This window comes from Pipra filicauda, unplaced genomic scaffold (genome assembly GCF_003945595.2).
Source record: "Pipra filicauda isolate LSUMZ 115617 unplaced genomic scaffold, ASM394559v2 scaffold980_size77839_pilon, whole genome shotgun sequence".
In the NCBI taxonomy this organism is placed as follows: Eukaryota; Metazoa; Chordata; class Aves; order Passeriformes; family Pipridae; genus Pipra; species Pipra filicauda.
Window position 1 is genome coordinate 2,285 of NW_024105176.1, and position 24,714 is coordinate 26,998.

A 24,714-nucleotide genomic window follows, 5' to 3' on the forward strand; every position below is an offset into this window, starting at 1 on the left:
TAAATCAGTTAAGAAAAGCTGAATTTCCTATACAAAATTACAATACAGAGAACATACAATTACAATACGGGGGTTTAACTGTCAGTAACTATTCACCTAGAACGGAAATCCCAGCGTAAAAAACCTGACAGAAATGAAAATAAATCGATTTTCTTCAGCTGTAAAGCTGGAGACAAAACGCCAAGTTCCAAGAGACACTTCTTTTTTTTCAGGTTCTTACCGTAAAATCCACAGTTTTTTATTAAAAAAAAACTGAATTTGGTGAGGGAAATGAAGTTGCTTTAAAACAATTTCAGGTCCCGATGGGGTGAAGAACTCGGCGGTGAGAGGTAGAGGTGTCGCTGCAATCACAATCTATTGGTTTGTTCTGAGGTAATTAATTAATTGTGAGTCAACAATTATATTGGCAAAAGAGCAACATTGACTAATTACACTAATGACCTCTCTCCTCTCATCAGTAGGTCCTAAAAACTTAATTAGAGGCGTCGGAGTTGACGCTGCCCGGGTCTCCGGCGGGTGAGGTGATGGATGAGGGGGTGGTGGGGTCCTGCCAGCTGCCGTTGGCCTGCAGGGACATTAAAACACACAAAATTCACAGCCAGTTCCTTTAGACGTGGGGCAGGATCGGGGGGCTGGGGAACAAAGCCCATCTTACGTCGAGGCGCTGCGTCGTGTACAGGGGGTTCCCCACGAGCGGGTCGTACCTGCCCGTCTGGTGGAGGACGTGGTGCAGGGAATCCATCTAAAATCCCAGCAGATCGGGGCAGAAAAGGGGGAAAAAGGGTCTTTAAACGGGGTTATTTTCAGTGAGAATTTCAACGGGAATAATAATTTAAGTAACATGTAGGATTTAAATAAGAAAAAAAAGAAGGAAGAACTTCAGTGGTAACTTTAAGTGAGGGTTTCAGTGAGAGGAATTTTAGAAGAATTTTAGATGAAGAACTTGAGAACAAGAATTTCATGAAGGATTTCAAGTTGAGGCTTTAAGGGAGAGTAAGGATTTAAGAACAAGAATTAGAATTTCCATAAGAATTTCCAGAAGAACTCTCTGGTTTTGCTGGCAACTGAGCTGTTAATTTGGGTCTCAGTTAATTTTACATGAATGACTCGATTCATCCCGAATCAAGGACAGAAATCTGGGATTTTCCCATTTTTCTCCATGCTGAAAGTCCCTATTTTTGTTTCCCTTACTGACCTGGGACTGCACATTGGCTCCCACAGGAGAGCTCTGGTAGGAGGTCAGTGACTGCAGGTTTATAAAGGAATCCCCAGAACTGGTCATCTTAAAAGAGCCAGAGGAAGCTGGGAAAAAAAAAAACAAATAAAGGAATTTTTATTAAAAAAAAATAAATCAGTTTTAATGAGCAACCAACCCACCAAAAACGGTTCTTCAACGAGTCCCACGTGAGTTGGAGAGAAAAACAAATCCCACTGTGGTGTCAAGGGGCAGAATTCCACGTTGTTGATTCTCAGGAGGGATAAGTGGGATTCTCAGGAGGGATAAGTGGGGTTCTCAGGAGGGATAACTGGGGTTCTCAGGAGGGATAAACTGGGATTCTCAGGAGGGATAAGTGGGATTCTCAGGAGGGATAAGTGGGGTTCTCAGGAGGGATAAACTGGGATTCTCAGGAGGGATAACTGGGATTCTCAGGAGGGATAATTGGGGTTCTCAGGAGGGATAACTGGGATTCTCAGGAGGGATAATTGGGGTTCTCAGGAGGGATAATTGGGGTTCTCAGGAGGGATAATTGGGGTTCTCAGGAGGGATAATTGGGGTTCTCAGGAGGGATAACTGGGGTTCTCAGGAGGGATAAGTGGGGTTCTCAGGAGGGATAAGTGGGGTTCTCAGGAGGGATAACTGGGGTTCTCAGGAGGGATAACTGGGGTTCTCAGGAGGGATAAGTGGGGTTCTCAGGAGGAATAAGTGGGGTTCTCAGGAGGGATAACTGGGATTCTCAGGAGGGATAAGTGGGGTTCTCAGGAGGGATAACTGGGATTCTCAGGAGGGATAAGTGGGGTTCTCAGGAGGGATAAGTGGGGTTCTCAGGAGGAATAACTGGGATTCTCAGGAGGGATAACTGGGATTCTCAGGAGGGATAACTGGGATTCTCAGGAGGGATAATTGGGGTTCTCAGGAGGGATAAGTGGGGTTCTCAGGAGGGATAATTGGGGTTCTCAGGAGGGATAACTGGGATTCTCAGGAGGGATAATTGGGGTTCTCAGGAGGGATAACTGGGATTCTCAGGAGGGATAATTGGGATTCTCAGGAGGGATAACTGGGATTCTCAGGAGGGATAACTGGGGTTCTCAGGAGGGATAAGTGGGGTTCTCAGGAGGGATAAGTGGGATTTGGCAGCCCTGGCTCACCCGAGTTCGGCGTCGAGGGGGAGTTGCCCTGGTTGCCCTGGGCCACCACGTTGGTCGCGTCCACGGCGGTTTTGGCAGCGTAAATATTGGCTTCTTCCTGGAACTTCCCCATGTTCTTCTTGTAGCGGATTCTTTTGTTCCCAAACCAGTTGGAAACCTGGCAGAGACACAGCCTGGGCTGAGCACTGGGGCAAAACAGTCCCTTTTCCACAACATTTGGGATTTTCCAGGGAAGGGGGGGTTTGAAATGAGGCTTCAATGAGAAATAACCAAGATTAAACCCTGTTTAAACTGGAGCCTGGCTCAGTTTAAGGGCCAATAACTGAAACCTGTTGCTAAAAAATGATAAAAAATGATCAAATTACTGTCTGAGGGGGAAAAAAGGTGCCTTGCATTCGGGGAAAGCTGCTCCCACCTGGGACACAGTGATGCCCCCTTTCTTGGCGAGCTCCTCTTTGGCCTCTTCACTGGGGTAGGGGTTGCTCAGGTGTGAGTAAAAATACTCATTCAGCACTTCCGTGGCCTGTTTGCTGAAATTGCGCCGTTTACGCCTAAAAAACCACAGAACAAATGAGTCATTTCTATTGAATGGTGTTTTCCAGGGACCGGCTGGGGTGTCTGGTGGCCTTTCTTCCCTCTGAAATACGTTTGGTCGGAAGGAGAACGGGGGGATTGAGGGGATGAAGTTTTTGTTAATTGAACTAAAATTAAATTTATTCACGCCAAAATACCATCTCTGCCCACAGGGACCGTGGCCCTGCCCCAGCAGTTACACTGTGGAATGAGTCCATTTGTATCCCAGATTCCCAATCTCCCCAGCAGTTACACTGTGGAATGAGTCCATTTCTATCCCAGACTCCCAATCTCTGCCCACAGGGACCGTGGCCCTACAAATGGAATGAGTCCATTTGTGTCCCAGACTCCCAATCTCTGCCCACAGGGACCGTGGCCCTGCCCCAGCAGTTACACTGTGGAATGAGTCCATTTGTATCCCAGATTCCCAATCTCTGCCCACAGGGACCGTGGCCCTGCCCCAGCAGTTACACTGTGGAATGAGTCCATTTGTGTCCCAGATCCCCAATCTCCCCAGCAGTTACACTGTGGAATGAGTCCATTTGTATCCCAGATTCCCAATCTCCCCAGCAGTTACACTGTGGAATGAATCCATTTGTATCCCAGATTCCCAATCTCCCCAGCAGTTACACTGTGGAATGAGTCCATTTCTATCCCAGATTCCCAATCTCTGCCCACGGGGACTGGGACTGTGGCCCTGCCCCAGCAGTTACACTGTGGAATGAGTCCATTTGTATCCCAGATTCCCAATCTCCCCAGCAGTTACACTGTGGAATGAGTCCATTTGTATCCCAGATTCCCAATCTCCCCAGCAGTTACACTGTGGAATGAGTCCATTTGTATCCCAGATTCCCAATCTCTGCCCACAGGGACTGGGACCGTGGCCCTGCCCCAGCAGTTACACTGTGGAATGAGTCCATTTGTATCCCAGATTCCCAATCTCTCCCCAGCAGTTACACTGTGGAATGAGTCCATTTGTGTCCCAGATTCCCAATCTCCCCAGCAGTTACACTGTGGAATGAGTCCATTTCTATCCCAGATTCCCAATCTCTCCCCAGCAGTTACACTGTGGAATGAGTCCATTTGTGTCCCAGATTCCCAATCTCTGCCCAGCAGTTACACTGTGGAATGAGTCCATTTCTATCCCAGACTCCCAATCTCTGCCCACAGGGCCCGGGGCCGTACCTGGCGTCCAGGAAGCGGGAGCGCAGGATCATGACGGCCTCGCAGGTGCTCTGCTTCAGCTGCATCTGGATGGTGCTGAACTTGCCGTGGATGATGCTCACCATGCGCTCGATCTCCTTGGGGGAGATGGGCCTGGTCCGGCTCTGCTCCCGCAGCAGGTTCATCACGTGCGTGGTGAACTCGCTGCAGGCCTGGGGACACAGGGATTTGTGGCGGCAGCCCCTGCACTCGCTGCCCCGGCGCCAGAGCCCCCCCAAAGCTCCAGAGGAGTCTCTTCAGCTGGATTTTACTCTTTTACAAAACTCCACACAGGTACGAGCCGGCCCTGCTCTCTATTTGAGGTGCACTCCCTCCAGCTCGGCCTTTCCAGAGTCCAGCCTGTCCCTGTCCTGGCCTCAGAGCCCACGGCAAAGGGGGAGGGGAGGGGAGGGGACAAAGGGTCATTTGGGTTGGGAGGATAAAAACTCTTCCATGCAGAAAGATCACCTGTTCATATTTCTCTAGCTCAGAGTGGTAAATCTGTCGGATCTGGGACAGCTTGGCCCTGTAGTCAGAGTGCTCAATGCTATTGTCATTGGGACAGCCACCTGATGCCGCTGCTCCCGCCAGCGCTCCAACTCCTCCTCCTCCTCCTCCTCCTCCTCCTCCTCCTCCTCCTCCTCCTCCTCCTCGGCCTCTTTTCTCCGGCCCGGACACCCCCTCTGCCAGCAGCATGTTATCGAGCCTCATGAGCTGAGCATCCGGCGGGTCCTCCTCCTGGATACCGCGGATACTCAGCACTGCGGGGACAAAAAACCAGGAGTTGGGATACTCAGCACTGCGGGGACAAAAAACCAGGAGTTGGGATACTCAGCACTGCGGGGACAAAAAAACAGGAGTTGGGATACTCAGCACTGCAGGGATAAAATGGGAGTTGGGATACTCAGCACTGTGGGGATAAAATGGGAGTTGGGATAAAATGGGAGTTGGGATACTCAGCACTGTGGGGATAAAATGGGAGTTGGGACACTCAGCACTGCAGGGATAAAATGGGAGTTGGGATAAGCACTGCGGGGACAGACGGGAGAGGGAGTTGGGATAAAATGGGAATTGGGATAAAATGGGAGTTGGGATAAAATGGGAGTTGGGATACTCAGCACTGTGGGGATAAAATGGGAGTTGGGATACTCAGCACTGCAGGGATAAAAAAACAGGAGTTGGGATACTCAGCACTGCAGGGACAGAGAGACGGGAGAGGGAGTTGGGATAAAAGGGGAATTGGGATAAAATGGGAGTTGGGATACTCAGCACTGCAGGGATAAAATGGGAGTTGGGATAAAATGGGAGTTGGGATACTCAGCACTGCAGGGATAAAAGGGGAATTGGGATAAAATGGGAGTTGGGATACTCAGCACTGCAGGGACAGAGAGACAGGAGAGGGAGTTGGGATAAAAGGGGAATTGGGATAAAATGGGAGTTGGGATACTCAGCACTGCAGGGACAGAGAGACAGGAGAGGGAGTTGGGATAAAAGGGGAATTGGGATGAAGTGGGATTTGGGATACTCAACACTGTGGGGACAGAGAGATGGGAAGGGGGTTGGGATAAAGTGGGAATTAGGGAACTCAGCACTGCAGGGCACGGGAAGGGGAGGAAATGGGAATTCCCAAAACAGAAGGAGGCTCCGGGGTGGCTCCGAGGTGAGTTGATTATTTCAAAAATTTGTGGCTTTTCTGCCTCGTTATGGAACTAAAATTCTATTTAATTTGAGAAATTTGGTGGGAATTCTGGTTTTTTTGGTGTCACCTCCTCATCTGAACCTGCAGCCAAACCCCTCCTGAAGCTCCTCTGCAGCTCCAGCTGCAGCTTAATTGGATGTCGCTTGTCTAATTATGCTAATTATGCTAATTAGCCATTAGTTATCATCAATTACACGTCAGGGTGGGGCTGGGAAGGGGGTGAAAAGCCAGGCACTGGTTCCAGTAAGTCCCGAGGAACTGGGAAGGGGTTCCCACCCCCCCCGGATCATTAATGGCACTCCCAGCCTAATAATTCCAACTTTTAATTAATAAACTGAGAAGTGATTTTTTTCACTCCAAACTACCAATTCAGTGAATTTATTTACAGAAAACCACCAAATCTGACACAGTCAGGGACTGTTACTAAACCCTTGTGCCAAATCCTTCAGGCCTGGACCCCTAAAACCCCTCCCCAGTCCATCCTTTTTATGGAATTTTAAGGAAACCCCCCCGTGGGCCGATGCTCGTCAAGGATGGCAATAATTAAGAGGGAGGAAAATGAAATTCCCCATCATTTCTAATTAACCTGTAATTAAAGCACGGCCCAGGCGAAGGGGCCGCGGCCTCGCCGGGTATGCAAATGCAATCAGTGCCTTTGCATCTCATTAATTAGGGAGCTGGCTGGGACCAGACCGAGGCTCCTGCTCCACGTTTTCCCTTTTCCAGGAGCAAGAAAGGCAGGAAAGGGGGAGAAATGGGGGGTGGGGGTGGAAACCCCCCCCGGTGGGAACCAAAACGGCCTCGGCAGGGGGAGAATGAGCCAAAAACTGGCATATTTGGGCAAGAATAAATGAAAACCTGATTATTTTGGGGCAGAAATGAACCAAAACCTGACATATTTCAGCCAGAAATGAACTAAAATTTGATGTATCGGGGCCAGAAATAAATCAAACTGCTGTTTTAGGGCCAGGAATGAACCAAAACCTGACCTGTTAGGGCCGATTTCCTCCAAGACCCAACCCGATTTCCCACTGAATCTGTATTTTCCAGTGTTCCCAAATCCCCCTTTCCTCCCTAAACCCATTAATTATCGACCTTTGTCTCTTCCTACCACAATTTTGGCCCCAATTCCTTCAAGAGAAAAAAAACCCCAAAAATAAATCCATGGCAGCATTATTCTGGATTTTGGAGAGATCCAGCAAAAAAGCCCCAAAAGGAACAAACCCCAAATTATGGATTTTTCACATAAAAACAACCCAAACACTTTGTTTCCCCCCCATGCAAGAGCCTAAAAATCAACAACAAAAAAACCCTTAAAAAAGACCATTAAGCCAAAAAAAAATCAAAAAAAATCTTTGTTTTGTGAAATCCCTGAGGGAAAACAGGGAGCGGGTTAAATGGGAGGAAAATTAGGGACAGAACGTGGGATTTTGGGGCAAAATGAGGCTAAAAAAGGGCACCCACGCACCTGTTTTCTCCTTGATCTCACACAGGACACTGAACAGGGCTGGTTTCATCCTGTGGCAGTTCAGGGCGTGTTTCCTGGGGGAAAAAAAGGAGGAAAAATGAGCCCAAATCCACGGACAAAAGCCAAGAAAACCTCGGGGATGGCAGGTCAGTGAGGGAAGTGAAGGAAGGGATGGGAAAATCCTGGTGACTTCTGTCAGTAAAGTTCATTTCCTCAGGAGTGAACCGGGCTGAAAACACACAGCCTTTAAAAATTCCAAGTTTGGGCCAGTTTTGGGAACCACCACGTGCCTTTGGTGCTATAAAAAGTGCAATTTTAAATGTATATTTAATATATTTTAATAGATAGGTATGTTTATAGGTGTATTTGTGAATAAGTTTGTAATTTGGGGCCAACTCTCAGCAGAAAACAACGGGAAAACCCCCCTGGATGGAGCACACCTCAGAAAGTCTCTTGTGCTGCTCCTGAGCCCTTTTCCAATCCAGAACTAATATTTAAATCAGATTTCTAGCTCAGTTTCACCACATTTTTTTGTATAGAACACCGTTTTCCAGCGTTTTCGGGGTCACCTTCCCTGCGAAAGGGGCGGGAGGGACCCCCCGGATGCGACACCCACCTCGAGGGGTCCCTTCGGCCGCTGCCGAGCCCCCTTTGGAACCACAAACGCGATTCCAGTCCCTGGCTTTCGGCGTCTTTCTGACCCAAGCCCGAGCGTTCGGCCCCGGGAAGGGCCCGAATCCAGGCTCTCCTCCCGCCCCCATCCCGGAGGCTGCTCCGGCCCCTCCGGCGAGCCCCAAACCGCGGGATTTCCCCCCAAATCCGGGCTGAGCGCGGCCCCCCCGAGCCCGGCGGGGAGAGAACAAAGGCTCGGGAGCTCCGGGAGGGAGCCCATTGTCCTCGGCCGAGCGGGGAGAACCGGGAAGCGCGGGGAGAATTCCCGGCCCCCGGGTGGAAACAAGCGGCGTTGGGGTCCAAAACCCGGCGGTAATTAATAATTAATCACCGCGGCCGCGGCGGCGGCGTCACGCGGGAGGCTCGGCCCCGCCGGCTCCGATCCCTGCCCAGCCCGACTCCCGGGCAAGTTTCCAGCTTGGATCTTCCAAATCCCCGGCGTGGGACCCCCGAAATCCGCCAGGGGTTAAAATAACACCCGAAACCCACATTTTCAGTGTGAAATATTGAATTCCCCACAAATGTGGCAGCGCAGCAGCATCGACCCGGCTCGTCTCGGGGTAAAAACTCACCAAACCCAACCAACTTCCTGCCCACAAAACAAAAAACCTGATTTTTCCACGTATTTCCGTGAATTCCCACGAAAATGCACCAGAAGGGCTGTAACATTTGGGGCCCAGCTGGAGCGGGAGGGCGGTTTTGGGTCAATATCGAAGGGATTTGGTTGAACAACCAAAGCTGAGCCTTCAACCTACTGGAAACTAAAACTCCCAACAAGCTCAGAATGGTCTTAAATAGCAATAATTGTCCTCAATATTCCACGCCTCTGGAATGCCCCAGGGGAGCTGCAGGTGAGAACAACACCAGGAAAGAGACAAAAAAAGTCAGGTTTTGGGGGAAAAGTGACAGTTCCACACGTGCCCCGCTCGGGTTCCGCCGCCCCACGGAGCCACACTTGGAAATGAACCCAAAGAGCCACGTTTCAACCCAAATTAGGAGGGTTTAGAGGGCAAAGCTTCTCCTCATGTTCACGTGAATCCATCCAATCCCCTGGAATTTGGTGATAGCGACCGGCACACCCAAAACTGGCCAAACTTTGGGGGCAGATTAATGAAAACGGGCGGTTTTATCACGCTGGGACAGCCCCCAACACCCAACCACGGGAAAAGCACAGGGATGGGGGGGAATAGGCCCAAAAGCCCCTTTTGGTGGGATCCAAACCACCTCCCTTGTGGAAGAGCCGCTAATTAGGGGGAGGTAATTAGCTGGTTCCAGCCAGGGGCTGCAGAACCCACCGATCCCGCTCCTTGCCAGGCCGGTGGTGACGTCCGGGGGCGGTTTTCCCGTTAAATTGAGGAATTCCAGGTGAGGGTGAGGGATGAAGGATCCCCCCTATGTCCCCAAACCTGGGGGTCTGCAGCCCCCCCACCCCTTCCTGGTCAAACTTCACCCCCCAACACCTCCAGATTCCCTGTTCCCGGTGGCTTTTCCCCATTCCCAGTGGTTTCCCCTCATTCCCAGTGGTTTTCCCCCATTCCCAGTGGTTTCCCCTCATTCCGAGTGGTTTTCCCCCATTTCCAGTGGATTTTGCTCCCATTCCCAGTGTTTTCCCCCCATTTCTAGTGGGTTTCCCCCTATTCCCAGTGGGTTTCCCCCCATTCCCAGCGGTGTCAGGGGGCACAACCCCATTCCCACCGGGAATGTTGACACCCCCCGGGGGCAGCTCCTCGGACGCCGTTACCGGGGAATTCGCGGTGAGCGGCGGGAGCATCCCCCCGCCCTGGGAATAGCGGGAACACCGGGAATAGCGGGAAATCCCCCTGCTCCCTGCCAGGGTGGTCTCTCCGCGGGGCCCCCCGCGCTGAGTCACGGCCGGGGCCGGAGCCCCCTCCCCGCCCCCGGTACCTGGCCTGGGCCTCGTCCAGGCTCTGGTCGGTGATGGCCATGATCTGCTGCAGGACATCGCCCGTGTCGTGCGGCCCCGGCGCGGGCGGCTCCGCGGCGGCGGCGGGAGGAGGAGGAGGAGGAGGAGGAGGCGGCGGGAGGGTCACCCCGAGCAGCCGCGACGGGTCCTCCATGGCGGGCGGGGCCGGGCCCGGCGCCGCGGCCCCGGCGCGACAGGGCCCGGCGGCGACCGAGCGGCGACCGAGCGGCGACCACCGACCCCCCCCGCCCCCCGCCCGCAGCCGCCGCCGCGGGACACGCCCACCGGTGGACACGCCCTCTCCTGTGTCGACAGGGACACGCCCACCGGTGGACACGCCCTCTTGTGTCAGCAAGGGACACGCCCACCGGTGGACACGCCCTCTCCTGTGTCGACAGGGACACGCCCACCGGTGGACACGCCCTCTCCTGTGTCAGCAAGGGACACGCCCAGCACTGGCCGCGCCCCCGATACCCACGCGGGACACGCCCACATTCTCCGTCAGTCCCCGCCCACTGCCGAAGGGTCACGCCCATCCCCGGTAAGGACCCCCCACTGTCCCCATGGACCACACCCACTCCTCAGTGCCCACGCCCACATCACCGGTCATGCCCCGCCCACTGCTCCGCCCATCACCCCCTCACCTGTGGCCACACCCACTTACCTGTTAGGCCCCTCCCATCACCCCTCCCCGGGGTCCCATCAAACCCCCCTTGGGGTCCCATCAAACCCCCCCGTGGGGTCCCATCCCCCTCCACCCCAGTCCCACCCATATTTCATTCCAGTTCTCCACATCCAACTCTTTCTTTTCTAAAACCCAGGGCAAAACCATTTATTCCAGGACTCTCTGGGACACAGAGGTGGGAAGGACATTCCAAGGCTTCGAGTCAGTCCAGGAGACCTGTCACCTCCCCGCAGCCCCTGCCTGACTCTGCTCTGCAACAAAGAAACCCTCCAGAAAGTCGTGTTCTCCTCAAGTGGCCGCTCTGGGGGCTGATCCTCGGACAAAACCAGGATGTTTGATTAAAGAAAACACCCTGAAATTATAAATTTAGATGATATTCCGGCGCCTCGTGGAAAACAACTCCCCCTGCATTTCACACCGGCACATCCACAGCGGCTGGAGTTTAACCATGTGAAAGGGAAGGAAAGCTGGAGGATTATTCCCAGTTTCTGAGAATATCCTGGATGTTCTCCCCTCCAGACACAGCCCCAGAACCGACACCGACCGTTCACATCCCAGGAGAGGGGTTGCCATTAACGAAGATTCCCAGTTTCTCTGCAGGGAGAAGAACGGGCCTGGGGCAGATTCGAGGCGTTGTTTGAGCGTTAAGGTACAAAAACTGCACGTTAAAAATCCTGACTGCCTCGGAATGTGACCTCGAGCTGCCCCAGAGGGATTTCCAGGGAGCAGAGGGCTGGTTTAATGGGAACATGACTCACTCCACACCCGTGAGCACATGGTATCACTTAGCAGAGCACAAACACAACTGCAGCTCCTCAGCCCCTCTCCAGCTCAGCAAGGAATTCCGTGCTCCCAAACATCCTCCCGAAGCCTGGAACACTCCGAAATCCAATTAAAAAACCCACTTGGGAAAGCAGGGATCTGCTTCTCAGGAAGCAATTTGCAGGGATTCCCCTCAGAGGAGGCTTAGAGGGATAACCAGCTTTGGGAAGCAGGTGGGACACAGCCCGGGTCAGGCTCTGAGTGACAGGTGAACCCAGAGAGTTTTGGCTGCCCGGAGCTTGGGAAGGGCCTTTCCCGAGGGATAATACTGAAGGACCGAGGAAATACTTTGCTTGCCGAGAGAAATTCCCGTCCCGCACCTCCGGACGCCGCCACACCGACTCAACCCCTCGTTAAAAAGAGTCTTTAATGAGAATCCCCCTCCGAGGTCCGTGAAACCACCTCGTCCTTCATCCTCAGCGAGTCTTCCCGGGGGAACCGTCCGTGCCGGAGCTTTTGGGATGCCGGAGAGCCCGGCCCGGCCCACTGCGGAGCGGGACAGCCCCGGGACTCGGGGCTAGATGGAGGAGTCGACGGTGAAGTGGCCGTTGTGCGAGAGGGTGCCGCGGTCGGCCGTGTTCAGCTTGACCACGGTGGGCGTGTACTTGGAGTTGCGGGGGCACGGGAAGCACAGGATGCGGCGGAAGGTGCTCCTCATCTCCGTGTCGCGGTACGAGTAGACGATGGCGTTGATGAGGGAGTTGATCTCGGCCAGCAGCAGCACGTACTTCTCCACCGCCAGCACGTTGCAGCTCTTGCAGCCCAGCCCGTCCAGGAGCAGCACGACCTGCCCGGGGGTCCAGCAGATCACAAAGGCACCTGGGAGAGAGGTAATCCGGGGAAAAACGGGGGGAAAAGGAGGGGGAAGTTGGGGGAAATCAGGGGGAAAACAGGGGAAAGTCGGGGAAGAATCGGGGGGAAATCAGGGGGAAATCAATGGAATCACAGGAATCTTGTGAAAAAAGTCACCCCACAGCTCCAGAGAGCAGGGAATGTCACCTCCCAGCCCTCCCTGCTGTCACCTCCCCACCCCACAGAGCCCAGGGTGGGGCATTAAAGTGTCATCTGGACTGAGCTGAGCACACGGACTCAGTAAATCCACGTCCTGAAACTGTTGAGTTCCTCAGCACCCAACCCAAACCACCACCCAGCCCACAACCCCACAGCCCAGACACCAGGGAACAGCATGTCACTTCCCTCACTTCCCTGTTGTCACCTCCCCACCCCACAGAGCCCAGGGCAGGGCATCAAAGCATCATCTGCACTGAGCTGAGCACACGGACTCACTCAGGTCCTGAAACTCTTGGGTTCCTCTTCAGCCCAACCCAAATCACCACCCAAACCACCACCCCACAGCTCCAGACACCAGAGAAGCAGAACCTCACTTCCCTCACTTCCCTGTTGTCACCTCCCCACCCCACAGGGCCCGGGGGGAGGATTAAAACATCGCTTGGATTGAGCTGAGCACACAGACTAAGTAAATCCACATCCTGAAACTGTCGAGTTCCTCAGAACCCGACCCAAACCACCACCCAAACCACCACTCCACAGCTCCAGACACCAGGGAATGTCACCTCCCCACCCCACAGAGCCCAGGGCGGGGGACCAGAGCATCCTTTGGACTGCTCAGAGCCCGTGGACTCACTCAGGATGATGGTGACCGTCTTGACCAGGCTGATCATGGTCTCCTTGTAGCGGGGGTGGAAGCTGGTGTGCTTGGACATCCTGGTCATCTTCCTCTTGACGTAGATGAAGATGTGCGTGTACACCACCACCATGATGAGGAAGATGACGAGGTTGGAGATGGCCCAGAAGGTCAGGTAGCTCCTGCTGTAGAGGGGGGCCATGCTGGAGCACTTGTCCAGGGCGCAGAGGCAGTGCCAGCCGTAGGAGGGGATGAGCCCCAGCAGCAGCGCCGTGACCCAGATGCAGAAGATGAGGATGGTGACGCGCTGGTTGGACATCTTGCTGTGCAGCTGCATGGTGAACACCGTCTGGTGCCGCTCCACGGCGATGGCCAGCAGGTTCACCACCGAGGCCGTCAGGCTGGTGTCCAGCAGGCTCTGCCGGATGAACCAGGTCTTGAGGGACAGCTCGGCCGTGCGGGGGCCCGTGTGGAACATGAGGAACATGTAGGCGATGCCCGCGAACAGGTCGGCGGCCGCCAGGTTGCCCAGCAGGTAGTAGATGGGGTAGTGGAAGCGGCGGTTGATGACGATGGCCGTGATGACCAGCAGGTTGGTCAGCAGCACGATGACGCTCACGGTCAGGCCCAGGGCCACCACCAGCACGTCCTTGGTGCGCCAGTACGTGGTCAGCTCCTTGCGGGAGTTGTTGTAGAAGAAGCCCACGGTCTCGTTGTAGAAGCAGTGCCTCATGGCGGCGGCCCTGGGGGGGACAGGAGGGTTGGGGACACCTCAGGGGGACACGGCCGGGGGGGCAGAGCCCTGCAGGAGGGCTCTTGGCAGGGGTGGGGCCTGGAACAGCCAGGAACAACCACAGGATGGATGGGAGAGAGCTTGGAACACTCTGGAACAACCACAGGAGGGATGGGACAGGGAGGAGCTTGGAACATTCAGGAACAACCACAGCATGGATAGGAGAGCTTGGAACACCCAGGAACAACCACAGGGAGGAGCTGGGAACACCCAGGAACAACCACAGGAGCAACAGGAAAGTCCTCAGCTGTCCCCAGAGCCCTCGGCTGCCCCCAGAGTCACCCTGAGGAGGCAGCAGGACCTGGAAGGCTCCTGGGAGGAGGTTGGATCTGCCAGATCCGATAAGGGAATGTCCCGGCCCGGCCCACGGGACAGACTAAACTGTTGTGGTTGTCCCAGACGTGATGCTTCAGAAATGTGAAAACAAAGAGGGTTTATCAGCCAGTTCCTAAACATTCCCCCCCCCCCATGGAGGCTGAGGCTCCACAGCTGCTGCTGCCCCAGGAATGCTCTGGGAGCACCAAAGCTCAGCCTTCCTGGGCAGTTTTGCTGCTTAAAGCCCAACAGAAGCCACGGCTGCTTCCAGACACTGCCCCATGTGCTGGTCCTTCCTGAACAGGTGGGGGCTTCCCAAACGCTGCCCGAGGCAAAGAGAGGGATGGAACGGCCCCTCAGCCCTGGAGAGTGAACAGCAGCAATAAATGAGGACACACAGCCAGGGGGGCGGATCTCTGCAAGAGCTGGGCCATCCAGGACATTTTGGGACCACATGGACTGCGTGGGATCATGGAATCGTGGAATGGGCCGGGTGGGAAGGGACCTTAAAGCTCATCCTGTCCCACGGGCAGGGACACCTTCCATGGCTCAGGTTGCTCCAAGCCCCGTCCAACCTGGCCTTGGACACTTCCAGGGGTGGAGCAGCCACAGCTTCTCTGGGAATTCCATCCCAGCCCCTCCCCACCCTCTCAGGGGGGCATTTCTCCCCAATATCTGCCCTAAACCTTCTGTTTTCTGGTTTAAAGTCACCTGTGCAGCGAGGGAAGCGACTCCCTTCTTCCCAGCCAGCTCTGGAACGAGGCTGCAGCCCCAAAAATCCCCAAATTGGGTGGAAAAACTGTATAGAAAAAGCTGTTTGAGGTTCCTCACGTTTCTTTGACACCCAGGGCCGTGCTGGGAGCAAGACCTGACAAGCCTCCGGTGTGGATTCCAGCAGGAAGAATCCATTCCCAAAGCTGCAGCTTCCCGGTCCCTGAGGAGCCGAGCACGAGCAGCAGGTAAAGGTAAGGATATTTCACCCCCAGCCCCGGATTTTACACCTGGGAATCAACAGGGTTTTGCTCCAGCGGGAGAGGACCCAGCCCATGGCAGGGGGTGGAACCAGAGGAGCTTCAAACAGTTCCCTTCCCATCCAAACCATTCCATGGTTGACTCGTCCATAAAAAAAAAAAAAAAGGCAGGAAAAACACAGCCCGAGGGATGAGAACCCGCTGATCCCACCCCACAGATGTTCCTGCTCCTTCCCTAACCCAGAGCCTGGAAATCTCAAGTCAGGCCTGGCTTTGGTCCCACAGGGATGGGCAAACCCGGCCCGGAGCCTCCGGAGGTGCCGAAAAATGACACGGATTTTCCTTCCCCTGGAGAGTTGTGCACATGAATCACCGGCTCTGCCCGTCCCCGAACATCCACTCGGGAAGCTGAGCCAGGGGAGGGGCAGGCTGGATATTTGGGAGAGGTTTTTCATCCAGAGGGTGGTCGGGCACTGGGAACAGGCTCCCCAGGGATCGGTCACGGCTCCAAGGCCGCCAGAGCTCCAGGAGTGTTGGGACAACAGGGACAGGGTGGGATTTTGGGGTGTCCTGAGCAGGGCCAGGACTTGGACTCGATGACCCTTGTGGGTTCCTTCCAACTCAGGATATTCCATGATTTTAGAGCTCAGGGAGCGTTTGGATAACACCCTCAGGCACAGGGTGGGATTTTGGGGTGTCCCGGGCAGGGATTGGACTCGACGACCCTTGTGGGTCCCTCCAGCTCAGGACATTCCACGATCCTCCTCATTTCGGAGAAGGCAGCAGGAACACAACTGTCTCCAAACAGGGAGGAACCCCCGAGTGCCTGAGTCAGCCCCGCATTAATCACCCCGAAACCCAAACCCCGCTCGGGGCCCTCCCGTTCCCGAGCTCTGCAGGCAGAGGAGACTCCAGGGCTGCGTTTTCCGGGACGCTCCGGCCGGAGCCCTCGGCCGAGCAACAGGGATCGTTCCGGGCTTATCTGCGGCACCGCACCCACCTGGGTTGTGCAAACAAGGAGCCGAGCCAAGAAAACCCCATTGTACCTGCAGCTGAACTTTTGATCCCGCTGCCTCCTCCGACACCCCCCGAGGGGAGAGCTGGACACCCGGGATGGGCCACTCAGAAAGCTGCTGAGCGGGGAAATATCGCCTTTCATAAACATTGGGGGGGGGGGGAGAAGGAAAAGGGGAGGGGAGGAGTCAGGCTGCCCCGGGGGGGGATTTTAGGTGGGCTGGGCCTGTGTAGCAAGCCCGTCTTCCCTCTTTTCCTCAGCTCGTGGGATGTTTGTGGACCCGGAGCCGAGCGGGAGTCGCGCGGTCCCGATGGAATGGGAGGGACGGAAGGAGCCTGCGGTGGCCTGGCAGGTAACCGGGAGCGTTCTGGCTGGAATGCGGGGAGCTGGAGGAAGGACGAGGAGGGGAGGAAAGCCCTGGGAGAGGAGGAACGCTGTGAATCACGGCAGGCTGATGAGCACCTTCCCAGGGTGTTCCCGGGCAGGTACGGGATCAAGGCCGGGCCATTCACATGCAGAACAGCTTCCTCTCAATGTGCAACAGCCCCAAATCGCTGGAGTTCAGGAAGTCACAGAATCATGAACGGTTTGGGTGGGAGGGGACATTTTAAGGTCACCTCGTTCCACGCCCTGGCACGGGCAGGGACACCTTTCACTATCTCAGGTTGCTCCAACCTGGCCTTGGACACTTCCAGGAATGGGGCAGCCCCAGCGTCTCTGGGAATTCCATCCCAGCTCCTCCCCATTCTCACAGGGAATCCACCTAAATCTTTCCTCTTTTAGTTCAAATCCCTTCCCCCCTTGTCCTGTCACTCCCTGCCCGGGTGAATCTCACAAACCCCCTCCAAGCCCCGGCATCACACACAAATCCGGAGCGCCCACGCTGATGCCAACACCCAAACCCGCTTCTCTGGGCAGGACTTGGAGCGCGGGGAAAACTCGGAGCGCCCCAAATCCCTCCGGAACGTGCCGAGGGCTCGGAGCCCGCCCCGCTCGGGGTGTTGCAGAGCAGGGAGCGACAGGTTAACAACGCCCGTGAGCGGCTCCGGGAGCTCCGCTGCCACCCTGCAATTACCGCCCGACCTTGGGGCTCGGCACCAAGGACGGCCGGGGCCAGAAATCCCCATCGCCCGGGAGGGGGGTGAGAAAAGAGCCCGAGGAGCAGCAGAGCCGAGCCGGGGCTGGGGCCATGATGCACAAAGGAGCTGGATGAGTCTATTGTTCGGTGTCCGAGCAACCCCCCGGGCTCCGCTCGGCTCTGCCCGGCGCGAGGTCCGGGCTCTCCAGCTTTGTTTACTCGGTAAAACGAGCGGCTGGCTCCGAGCTGCGCCCGCTCACGGCCCCTTCGCCTTGAGCAATCGGCAAACACCGCCCGGCTCCCCCCGCCATCCAAGCGCGGCTCTTCCAGGGGGGCAGGAGCCGGCTGGAAAGGAGGGCAGGACACGTCGTGTCTCCTCTGGGATTTCTCGCCCTCCACAGCTCGAGTTCGCGGCGAGTTCAGGAGTCCTCCGCGCCGCGGTAAAGGTGTGATTCCTTTTTAATTCCTGGGTAATTCCAGTTCCTCCCGGGGAAGCACTTAACTCCAGGGTCTGGGAAGGCATCCGCCACTTGTTGCCAGCCCCGCAGCCGCGCATGGAGCGGGGATGAATGGCTTGGAATTCGGCTCCCACTTAATAACCACAATCAGCGCCGATCGAGGCGGAACAATGGATCCGTAAAGGCTCCCGGGGCTCACATCCAACCTGTTTTACCCACGGCTTTCGAGCCAACCGCTCCAACCGCCGCTCCATTTTTTAAGCCTGGAAGAGCATTTTTACTCCCGAGAGGAAAATCTTACCTGGGAACTCAACGCCGCCTCCAAACCCGGCGCTCAGCATCGACCTCGGCGCCTCGGGGAGCCAGGGCGGCGATCCTGCGAGGGGATCCCCATCTCCTGGAGGGCAGAGCCGCTTCCCAAGCCGGGCAATAACCCCCTCTCCCCCCCCCGAGCGCCTCACAGGAAAGTTTGAGCCGCGGAGTCCATCGCGGGGAGAAGCTCCTGGGAGGCGACTTGTGCGGCTGCGGAGGAGCCGCGGCCTCCTCGGATCCTCCCCTGGGCGGGTCCTGCGGGCCCCGGGAGCCGAAATCCGAACCCTCGGCGCCTCCTCGGAGCCCCAAAAGCGCTTCCCGAGAGCCTCCGGCCGCGGCTGGATCGAGGTGGCTCCGCGGCGGCCGCATCGCCCCGCAGGACCGGTCCCGGGGCGGGAGCGGCGCCAGGACCCGCCCGGCAACTGGTCCCAGTGCCGCCGCCGCACTGGGGAGCCCCGGCCGGGGAGCAGGGCTGCCCGAGGATCCCGGGGGAGGCACCGGAGCACCCGGGCACCGACAGCACCCGCAGCTCGGGGGGCGCGTCGGGTCGGGATCCAGCCCCCCACATCCCGGGTGGATCTTTGGATCAGGATCCAGCCCCCGTATCCCAACTGGACCATCAGTCAGGATCCAGCCCCCTCGCCCCCCCATTTCCAGTGGGCCACTAAGTCAGGATCCAACCCCCCCACATTCCAACTGGAGCATGGGGTCAGAATCCAGACCCCCTCCTTCTGAGTGGACCAGAGGGTCAGATTCAACCCCACATTCCAGCTGGACCATGAGGATTCAGCCCCTCACATCCCAACTGGACCATCAGGTCAGGATCCTCCTCCTCCTCCCTTGTCTGCTTCCCTGGGAACGATGTTATCGTCAGGAACAGCCCTGACCTGCTGCCAGGGACACCGGGAGAGCAGGACCTGCCCTGGGAGATGGGGACAGCCCGGGACAAAGGGATGGACACTGGGACAGGGATCCAAGGGACAGGGATCCAAGGGACAGGGATCCCCAGGGAGGAGGTCAGGACAAAGGGATGGAGACAGGGATCCCCAGGGACAGGGACAGACACAAGGACAGGGATCCACAGGGAGGAGGTCACGGAGAGCCCAGGACAAAGGGATGGAGACAGGGATCCACAACACCCCCCCTGGGATGGAGCACTGGATGCTGAACAGGGACGGGACTGCGGAGCCCCGACAGCCACCAGTCCAGCCCCTCTTCTCCCCCCGTCCCCTCCATCCCTCCAGGAGTTTTCCTGTTCCTCCCCCATTCCAAAGGGTCTCCCGGGGTGTCCTGGCGTTGTCCCCCCCAAGCCGGGTCACGGAGTAACCTGATCCCAACCCGGCCACGTCCTGGTGCCCAGCAGAGCCTCGGCAGGGAAACACTTCCAAGGAAAACATCTGTCCCCTCCCCTTTCTTCCACTTCTCCTTTCCAAGGGGGGTTTTAATTGTTTGAGTGGATTTTGCGTTCCCAAACGAGCCCTAAAGGCAACATTTTCCTTTAACCCTCTCGGCTGCCACTGCTCCCCCCCCAATGATCATCCGAAGGGTTGGTTTTTTGGCTGCTTTTTTGGAATCCCAGGAATGTTTAGAAACCTCCTGGAAGGAGTCATGTCATCCCAATGTCATCAGCAGCCCCCCAAAATTGCTCCAATGAATCCTTCCTGAGTCCCAGCTGGCTCAGAGGTTCCCAAACCCGCTCAGAGGAGCCCAATCCCACAACCCCCCAGCTCCCAGGGATGGGAGAAGCACATCCAGGAACCTTTAAAAATGCAGGAATTCCATCACACCCCCGGCTGCTGGATCAGTGCCAGCTCCGGAGCAGAGCTGGTGGGAGCCCAGACCATCAAAGAATCCCTTAAAACAAAGGGATGGGGAAGGAATCCCAGCCCACAGCAGGGTTTTGCTTTTCCTCCAACGAGTTAACAACCGTTTGGAATCCCAAAAAAATCATGAAGGACCTGGAAAACTTCTCTCTTCCCCTTTCTCCTTCCCCAGGCTCGGCTGTTTGGGACACTCTAATTCAAGTATTGTTGGAAACACCTTAAATTGGGGCCTGAAGGGAAACCTGAACCTGGGATCTCGTCACCTTCGATCGATCGTGGGATGAGATGGAAAACCAGCTGAGGATGTTGTTGGAAAGGGACGAAGCCAACACTCCGCTCCCCCTGGTAACCACCCCGGGCATGGATTTGGGTGGGATAACATCCCTGGACACTCTTGGTGGCTATTCCAGCCTCTCCAGGAGGAAAACAGGGCGGGGGGGTTATTTTGCAGCAGGGATGGCCTGGGGGCCCCTCCGTGTGGCTCCTCCTAATCCAACGGGAAGGAAGGGAGTTATCCCCCAGGGAGAGCAGGAGGCAGGAGCAGCAGTTCCAAGGTGATGCCCCATCGTTTGGGGTTGGAATCACATCGGGACCCCGGGACCCTCCACCACCTCCCTTGGGCATTTTTAATGCAATTCCCAGTTTTTGAGCTGTTTACAGTCACTCCCTAAATTCTGGTCTCTAGGAATCACTTTTCTTCTCCCCTTTTTTGGTAAACAGACAACAAAAACGTTACTTTTAATCCCAACTCTGGCAAATTAATGCCTGAGATACCCTGGCAAGATTTTTCCGGCGCCAGATTCCGGGATGACATAAGGAAATACATCCCACTCCGGGTCGGAATATCTTAATTACAGTGATTTTCCAGGTGGGAGAAACTGGATGTGGGAGCCATCCCACTGATCCCACGAGCTCTTGGAGCTGCTTAAGGGTCTTCCTCCCCTTCTTCCTCCCCCTCTTCCCTGTCCCTGTCCTTGTCCAGCTTGTACTTGAGCCGGCGCAGGGGGTGCGTGAGGCTCCTCCGGGCGTGGTTGTCGAAATCCTCGGCCAGGCGGAAATTCCGGTCCAGGATCTCGGCGGCCTCCTGCCAGTTCTGGAAGCACTTGGGGCCCATCCTCTGGATCTCCTCCACGGCGTTGGCCACCAGCACGTCCCCGCTGGGCTTCAGCACCACCACGGCCGGCACCTCGGACACGGCGAAGCGCAGCTCCAGCTCCCTGCCGGCAACGGGAACGGAATGGGAGTGGGAATGGGAGTGGGAGTGGGAGTGGGAGTGGGAATGGGAATGGGAGTGGGAGTGGGAGTGGGAATGGGAGTGGGAATGGGAGTGGGAGTGCGGATGGGATGGGGAGTGGGAACTGGGAGGGGCATGGGAGTGGGTGGGATGGGGAGTGGGGGATGTGGGATGGGGAGGGGAGTGGGAAGGGGAATGGGAATGGGAGGGGAGTGGGAATGGGAGAGTGGGATATGGGAATGGGAATGGGAATGGAGTGGGAATGGGAGTGGGAGTGGGAATGGGAGTGGGAATGGGAGTGGGAGTGGGAATGGGAGTGGGAGTGGGAGTGGGAATGGGAGTGGGAATGGGAGTGGGAATGGGAATGGGAGTGGGAGTGGGAATGGGAATGGGAATGGGAATGGGAGTGGGAGTGGGAATGGGAGTGGGAGTGGGAGTGGGAATGGGAGTGGGAATGGGAATGGGAGTGGGAGTGGGAATGGGAATGGGAGTGGGAATGGGAATGGGAGTGGGAGTGGGAATGGGAGTGGGAGTGGGAATGGGAGTGGGAATGGGAGTGGGAGTGGGAATGGGAATGGGAATGGGAATGGGAGTGGGAATGGGAATGGGAATGGGAGTGGGAATGGGAGTGGGAATGGGAATGGGCTGGGGGGTCCCATGGGAATTGGCACTGGATGGAGGTGGAAGAGGGGGTGGGAAGGGGTGGCATGTGGGGTTTGGGTAAGGAGAGATGGGATTTGGGGGATGGGAAATAAGAGGGGATGGGAGATGGGATTTGGGTGTTGGGAGATGGGATTTGGGTGTTGGGAGATGGGATTTGGGTGTTGGGAGATGGGATTTGGGTGTTGGGAGATGGGATTTGGGTGTTGGGAGATGGGATTTGGGTGTTGGGAGATGGGATTTGGGTGTTGGGACATGGGATTTGGGTGTTGGGACATGGGATTTGGGTGTTGGGAGATGGGATTCAACTCCCAGGTCCTGTTTTTCCAGCCATTAAACATCAACAAGAGGCTTCAAATTCCAACCTCCTGCAGTTTATCCTCCAAAAGAGCTGGGGATCATTCTGGGTGTTAATTAGGCTCGTTCTGCGCTAACGAGGTTACAGTAATTGGTTCCAATCCGGCCACATCCCAATCCAGGGCTCTGGGGCCCGGCCTGCAATGTTTGGGACTTATGAATAGAATGGAAAATCGGGATACAGGAACAGCGGGAATATTTTATGTATTTTAAATTAAACCTCCTTGGTTTTGGGGGTCCTGGGGCTGTGGGAACCCAGTTTTTGGGGTCCTGGGGCTGTGGGGTCCCAGTTGGGGGGTCCCAGAGCTGTGAGGTCCTGTTTAGATATATATGTATAAATATATCTATATATATAAAATATGTATGTATAACATTATGATATATAGTGACATGATATTTATATATAATATTATATACAATGACATTATATTTATATACAATATGACATATAATGGCATTAGTGTTATATTTACATATAATATTATATATATATATTATATATATATTATATATTACATATGATGACATTATATGACATTATGACACAGATTAGACTAGATTATATGACATATATTATAATTAAAATATTTCCAGCAGGTGCAGCCAAGGGGCTCCGCGGGGTTCCCAGTCACACCCCACACCGACCTCTCCAGTCTTACAAGACCCTCGACCCCCAGACAAGACCCTCGACCCCCAGACAAGACCCTCGACCCCCCAAGCCACCCGCGGGTGCGGGCCCCCCCCGTGGCCCGGCCGTACCTGCCGAAGGTGTCCCCGAAGGGCAGCGCGAGCCAGCGGCGGGGCATGGAGCGCAGGAAGGCGCTCTGCTGCTCCTCCGTCTCGTCGCGGGACACGTAGACCAGGACGAGCTGGCGGGAGCGCTCCACGTAGAACTCGTCGGTGAGGCGCTGGAAGAAGTCCTTGAGCAGCGGCGCGAAGTCCCGGCAGCGCGGGCACTGCCCCGAGCCGAAGTAGAGCAGCAGCACTTTGTTGTCCAGCGCCCCGCGCAGCTCCCGCTCCGTGTCCAGCTCGTCCTCCTCCCGGTTCGCCTTCAGCACCTTCCCGGCGAAGAGCGCGGACATGGCAAGGGGAGGAAGGCTCGGGGAGGAGAGGAGGTGACGGATCGGGACGCGGAGCAGCGGGAGAAGGGGGATGGAGCCCCCCGGGGCGCCTCTGCTGCCCCCGCCGCGATCCCGGGATTAGCAGGGAGGATTCCCGTGATCGGATTAAATGGGAGGGGCTGGGAGATGAGGCGGGGGCGTCCTGGGGTCAAGGGGGGAGTGTTTGGGGTTGTGGGGGTGTGGGCGGTGCTGGGAATGTTGGGTCTAGGCTGCGGGGTCTCACGGCGGAGGGGTCTTGGTTGTGTAGGTGCCCATGGTCGTGGGGGTCTGGTTGTGGGGATCCTGGTTTTGGGGGTCCTTGGGTCTGTGGGGGTTATGGGGGTCCCGGGGGTGTCGGTCGTGTAGATCCCCATGGCTGTGGGGGTCTCAAGGCTGAGGGCTCTTGGTTGTCGGGTCCCAATGATGGGTGTCCTGGGGCTGAGGGGTTCCAGTAGTGGGGGTCCTGAGGTCCATGGAGTCCCAGTTATGGGGTCCTGGTCCATGTGAGTCCAGTTTTGGGGGTCCTGGGGACCAGTTTTGGGGGGTCCCCCAGTCCCCCCCACCGTCACTGCGTGTGGGCGTGGCTCCTCCAGACCCCGCCCTCCTCCCACCCGGACCCGCCCCTCTCCCGTCAGGCCCCTCCCATCTCCCCTCCTCCCCTCCCTCCTCGCCTCAGCCAATCTACTGCCGGCAGCTGCGCTGCCAACCAATAGGATCGCGCCCCTCCCTCCGCCCCGCCCCTCGTGGGCGGGGCCGCGTCTGAGGCGGTGGCGGCTCCGGTAACGGCGGCAGCGCCGGGAAAGGGGGACCGGGAGGGCCCTGGGAGGTCCCGGAACGGCCCCGGAGCCCCGGAGCGGCCCCCCCTCAGCCCCGGACCCACCCCCAGATCCCGCGGTGAGGCCCGGCCCGGCCCGGCCCCCGGAGCACCGGCAGCGGGGGAGCCCTGGCCCGACCCCCGGAGCCCCGGAACGACCCCTCTGAGCCCCGGCCTGATCCCCCGGAGCCCCAGACCGACCTTCCCTGAATCCCGGACCGACCCCCGGACCCCCGTCCCTGATCCCGGTCCCATCCCCTGGAGCCCGGTCCCTGATCCTGGGTCCCTGTCCCCGATGGCAGACCCCCGTCCCTGATCCCGGTCCCTGATCCTGGGTCCCCGTCCCTGATCCCGGTCCCCGATCGCAGACCCCGGTCCCGGATCCCGTTCCCAGCCATGCACCCCGCGGGGCTCTGCGCGGCCTCCCTGGGCTCTCTGGGGCTGCTGCGGCTCTTGGGGGCCCCGTGGCCCTGGAGCATGGCGGCCTCGCTGGGGCTGTGCCTGGGCGGCGGCGGGTGGCGGCTGCTGCGGCTCATCGTGCGGACGGCGCCCCGGGACCTCTTGTGAGTCGGGGGGCACGGGGCGAGGGGGGTGTGCGGTGTCCTTCGACCTGACCCCCACCCCGACCCCTCTCTGACCTCCCCTGGCCCCCCATCTCAATTCTAACCCCCCCCGGGCCCCCCATGTCACAACGCCCAAACCCCCTCTGACCCCCCCCACGACACA

The 24,714-nt window shown here is 56.8% G+C and overlaps 4 protein-coding genes and 1 long non-coding RNA gene across 9 annotated transcripts in view; 2 read left to right on the top strand and 3 right to left on the bottom strand.

The window, feature by feature from the left end:
- On the bottom strand, window positions 1-10,104 carry LOC113995389 (pre-B-cell leukemia transcription factor 4-like). 2 transcript variants are annotated; one of them, XM_027735407.2, is made up of 9 exons: window positions 9,888-10,104; window positions 7,311-7,384; window positions 4,612-4,904; window positions 4,126-4,241; window positions 2,783-2,918; window positions 2,368-2,524; window positions 1,196-1,302; window positions 656-742; window positions 1-565 (listed from the first exon to the last, which is right to left on the bottom strand). In XM_027735407.2, exons 1-9 carry the CDS (start codon window positions 10,058-10,060, stop codon window positions 473-475), a joined length of 1,236 nt encoding a protein of 411 aa, XP_027591208.2. In that variant the 5' UTR covers window positions 10,061-10,104; the 3' UTR covers window positions 1-472. The 2 variants fall into 2 exon arrangements, with proteins under 2 accessions (XP_027591208.2, XP_027591217.2); XM_027735416.2 differs by having other exon boundaries at window positions 4,126-4,316; window positions 9,888-10,103.
- LOC113995430 lies at window positions 4,109-21,096 on the top strand. The gene is made up of 8 exons (XR_005562269.1): window positions 4,109-4,437; window positions 7,336-7,456; window positions 10,305-10,447; window positions 10,728-12,243; window positions 15,015-15,131; window positions 16,413-16,504; window positions 19,996-20,168; window positions 20,806-21,096. It is a non-coding gene; the product is annotated as an uncharacterized LOC113995430 (long non-coding RNA).
- Window positions 10,724-18,330, bottom strand: LPAR2 (lysophosphatidic acid receptor 2). The gene is made up of 3 exons (XM_027735455.2): window positions 17,990-18,330; window positions 13,059-13,801; window positions 10,724-12,232 (listed from the first exon to the last, which is right to left on the bottom strand). Exons 2-3 carry the CDS (start codon window positions 13,789-13,791, stop codon window positions 11,931-11,933), a joined length of 1,035 nt encoding a protein of 344 aa, XP_027591256.1. The 5' UTR covers window positions 13,792-13,801; window positions 17,990-18,330; the 3' UTR covers window positions 10,724-11,930.
- On the bottom strand, window positions 20,471-23,319 carry NXNL1 (nucleoredoxin like 1). Its single transcript, XM_027735492.2, has 2 exons — window positions 22,834-23,319; window positions 20,471-21,040 (listed from the first exon to the last, which is right to left on the bottom strand). Exons 1-2 carry the CDS (start codon window positions 23,154-23,156, stop codon window positions 20,749-20,751), a joined length of 615 nt encoding a protein of 204 aa, XP_027591293.1. The 5' UTR covers window positions 23,157-23,319; the 3' UTR covers window positions 20,471-20,748.
- Window positions 22,650-24,714, top strand: part of SLC27A1 (solute carrier family 27 member 1) — a 9,501-nt gene continuing 7,436 nt past the window's right edge. For 3 of the 4 annotated variants that reach the window (XM_027735349.2, XM_039377954.1, XM_039377955.1), the window contains exons 1-2: window positions 22,650-23,189; window positions 24,357-24,551. In XM_027735349.2, the coding sequence (XP_027591150.2) occupies window positions 23,155-23,189; window positions 24,357-24,551 (230 nt within the window). In that variant the 5' untranslated portion in view covers window positions 22,650-23,154. The remainder of the gene's footprint in view (window positions 23,190-24,356; window positions 24,552-24,714) is intronic. The other variant, XM_039377953.1, reaches the window with a different exon arrangement.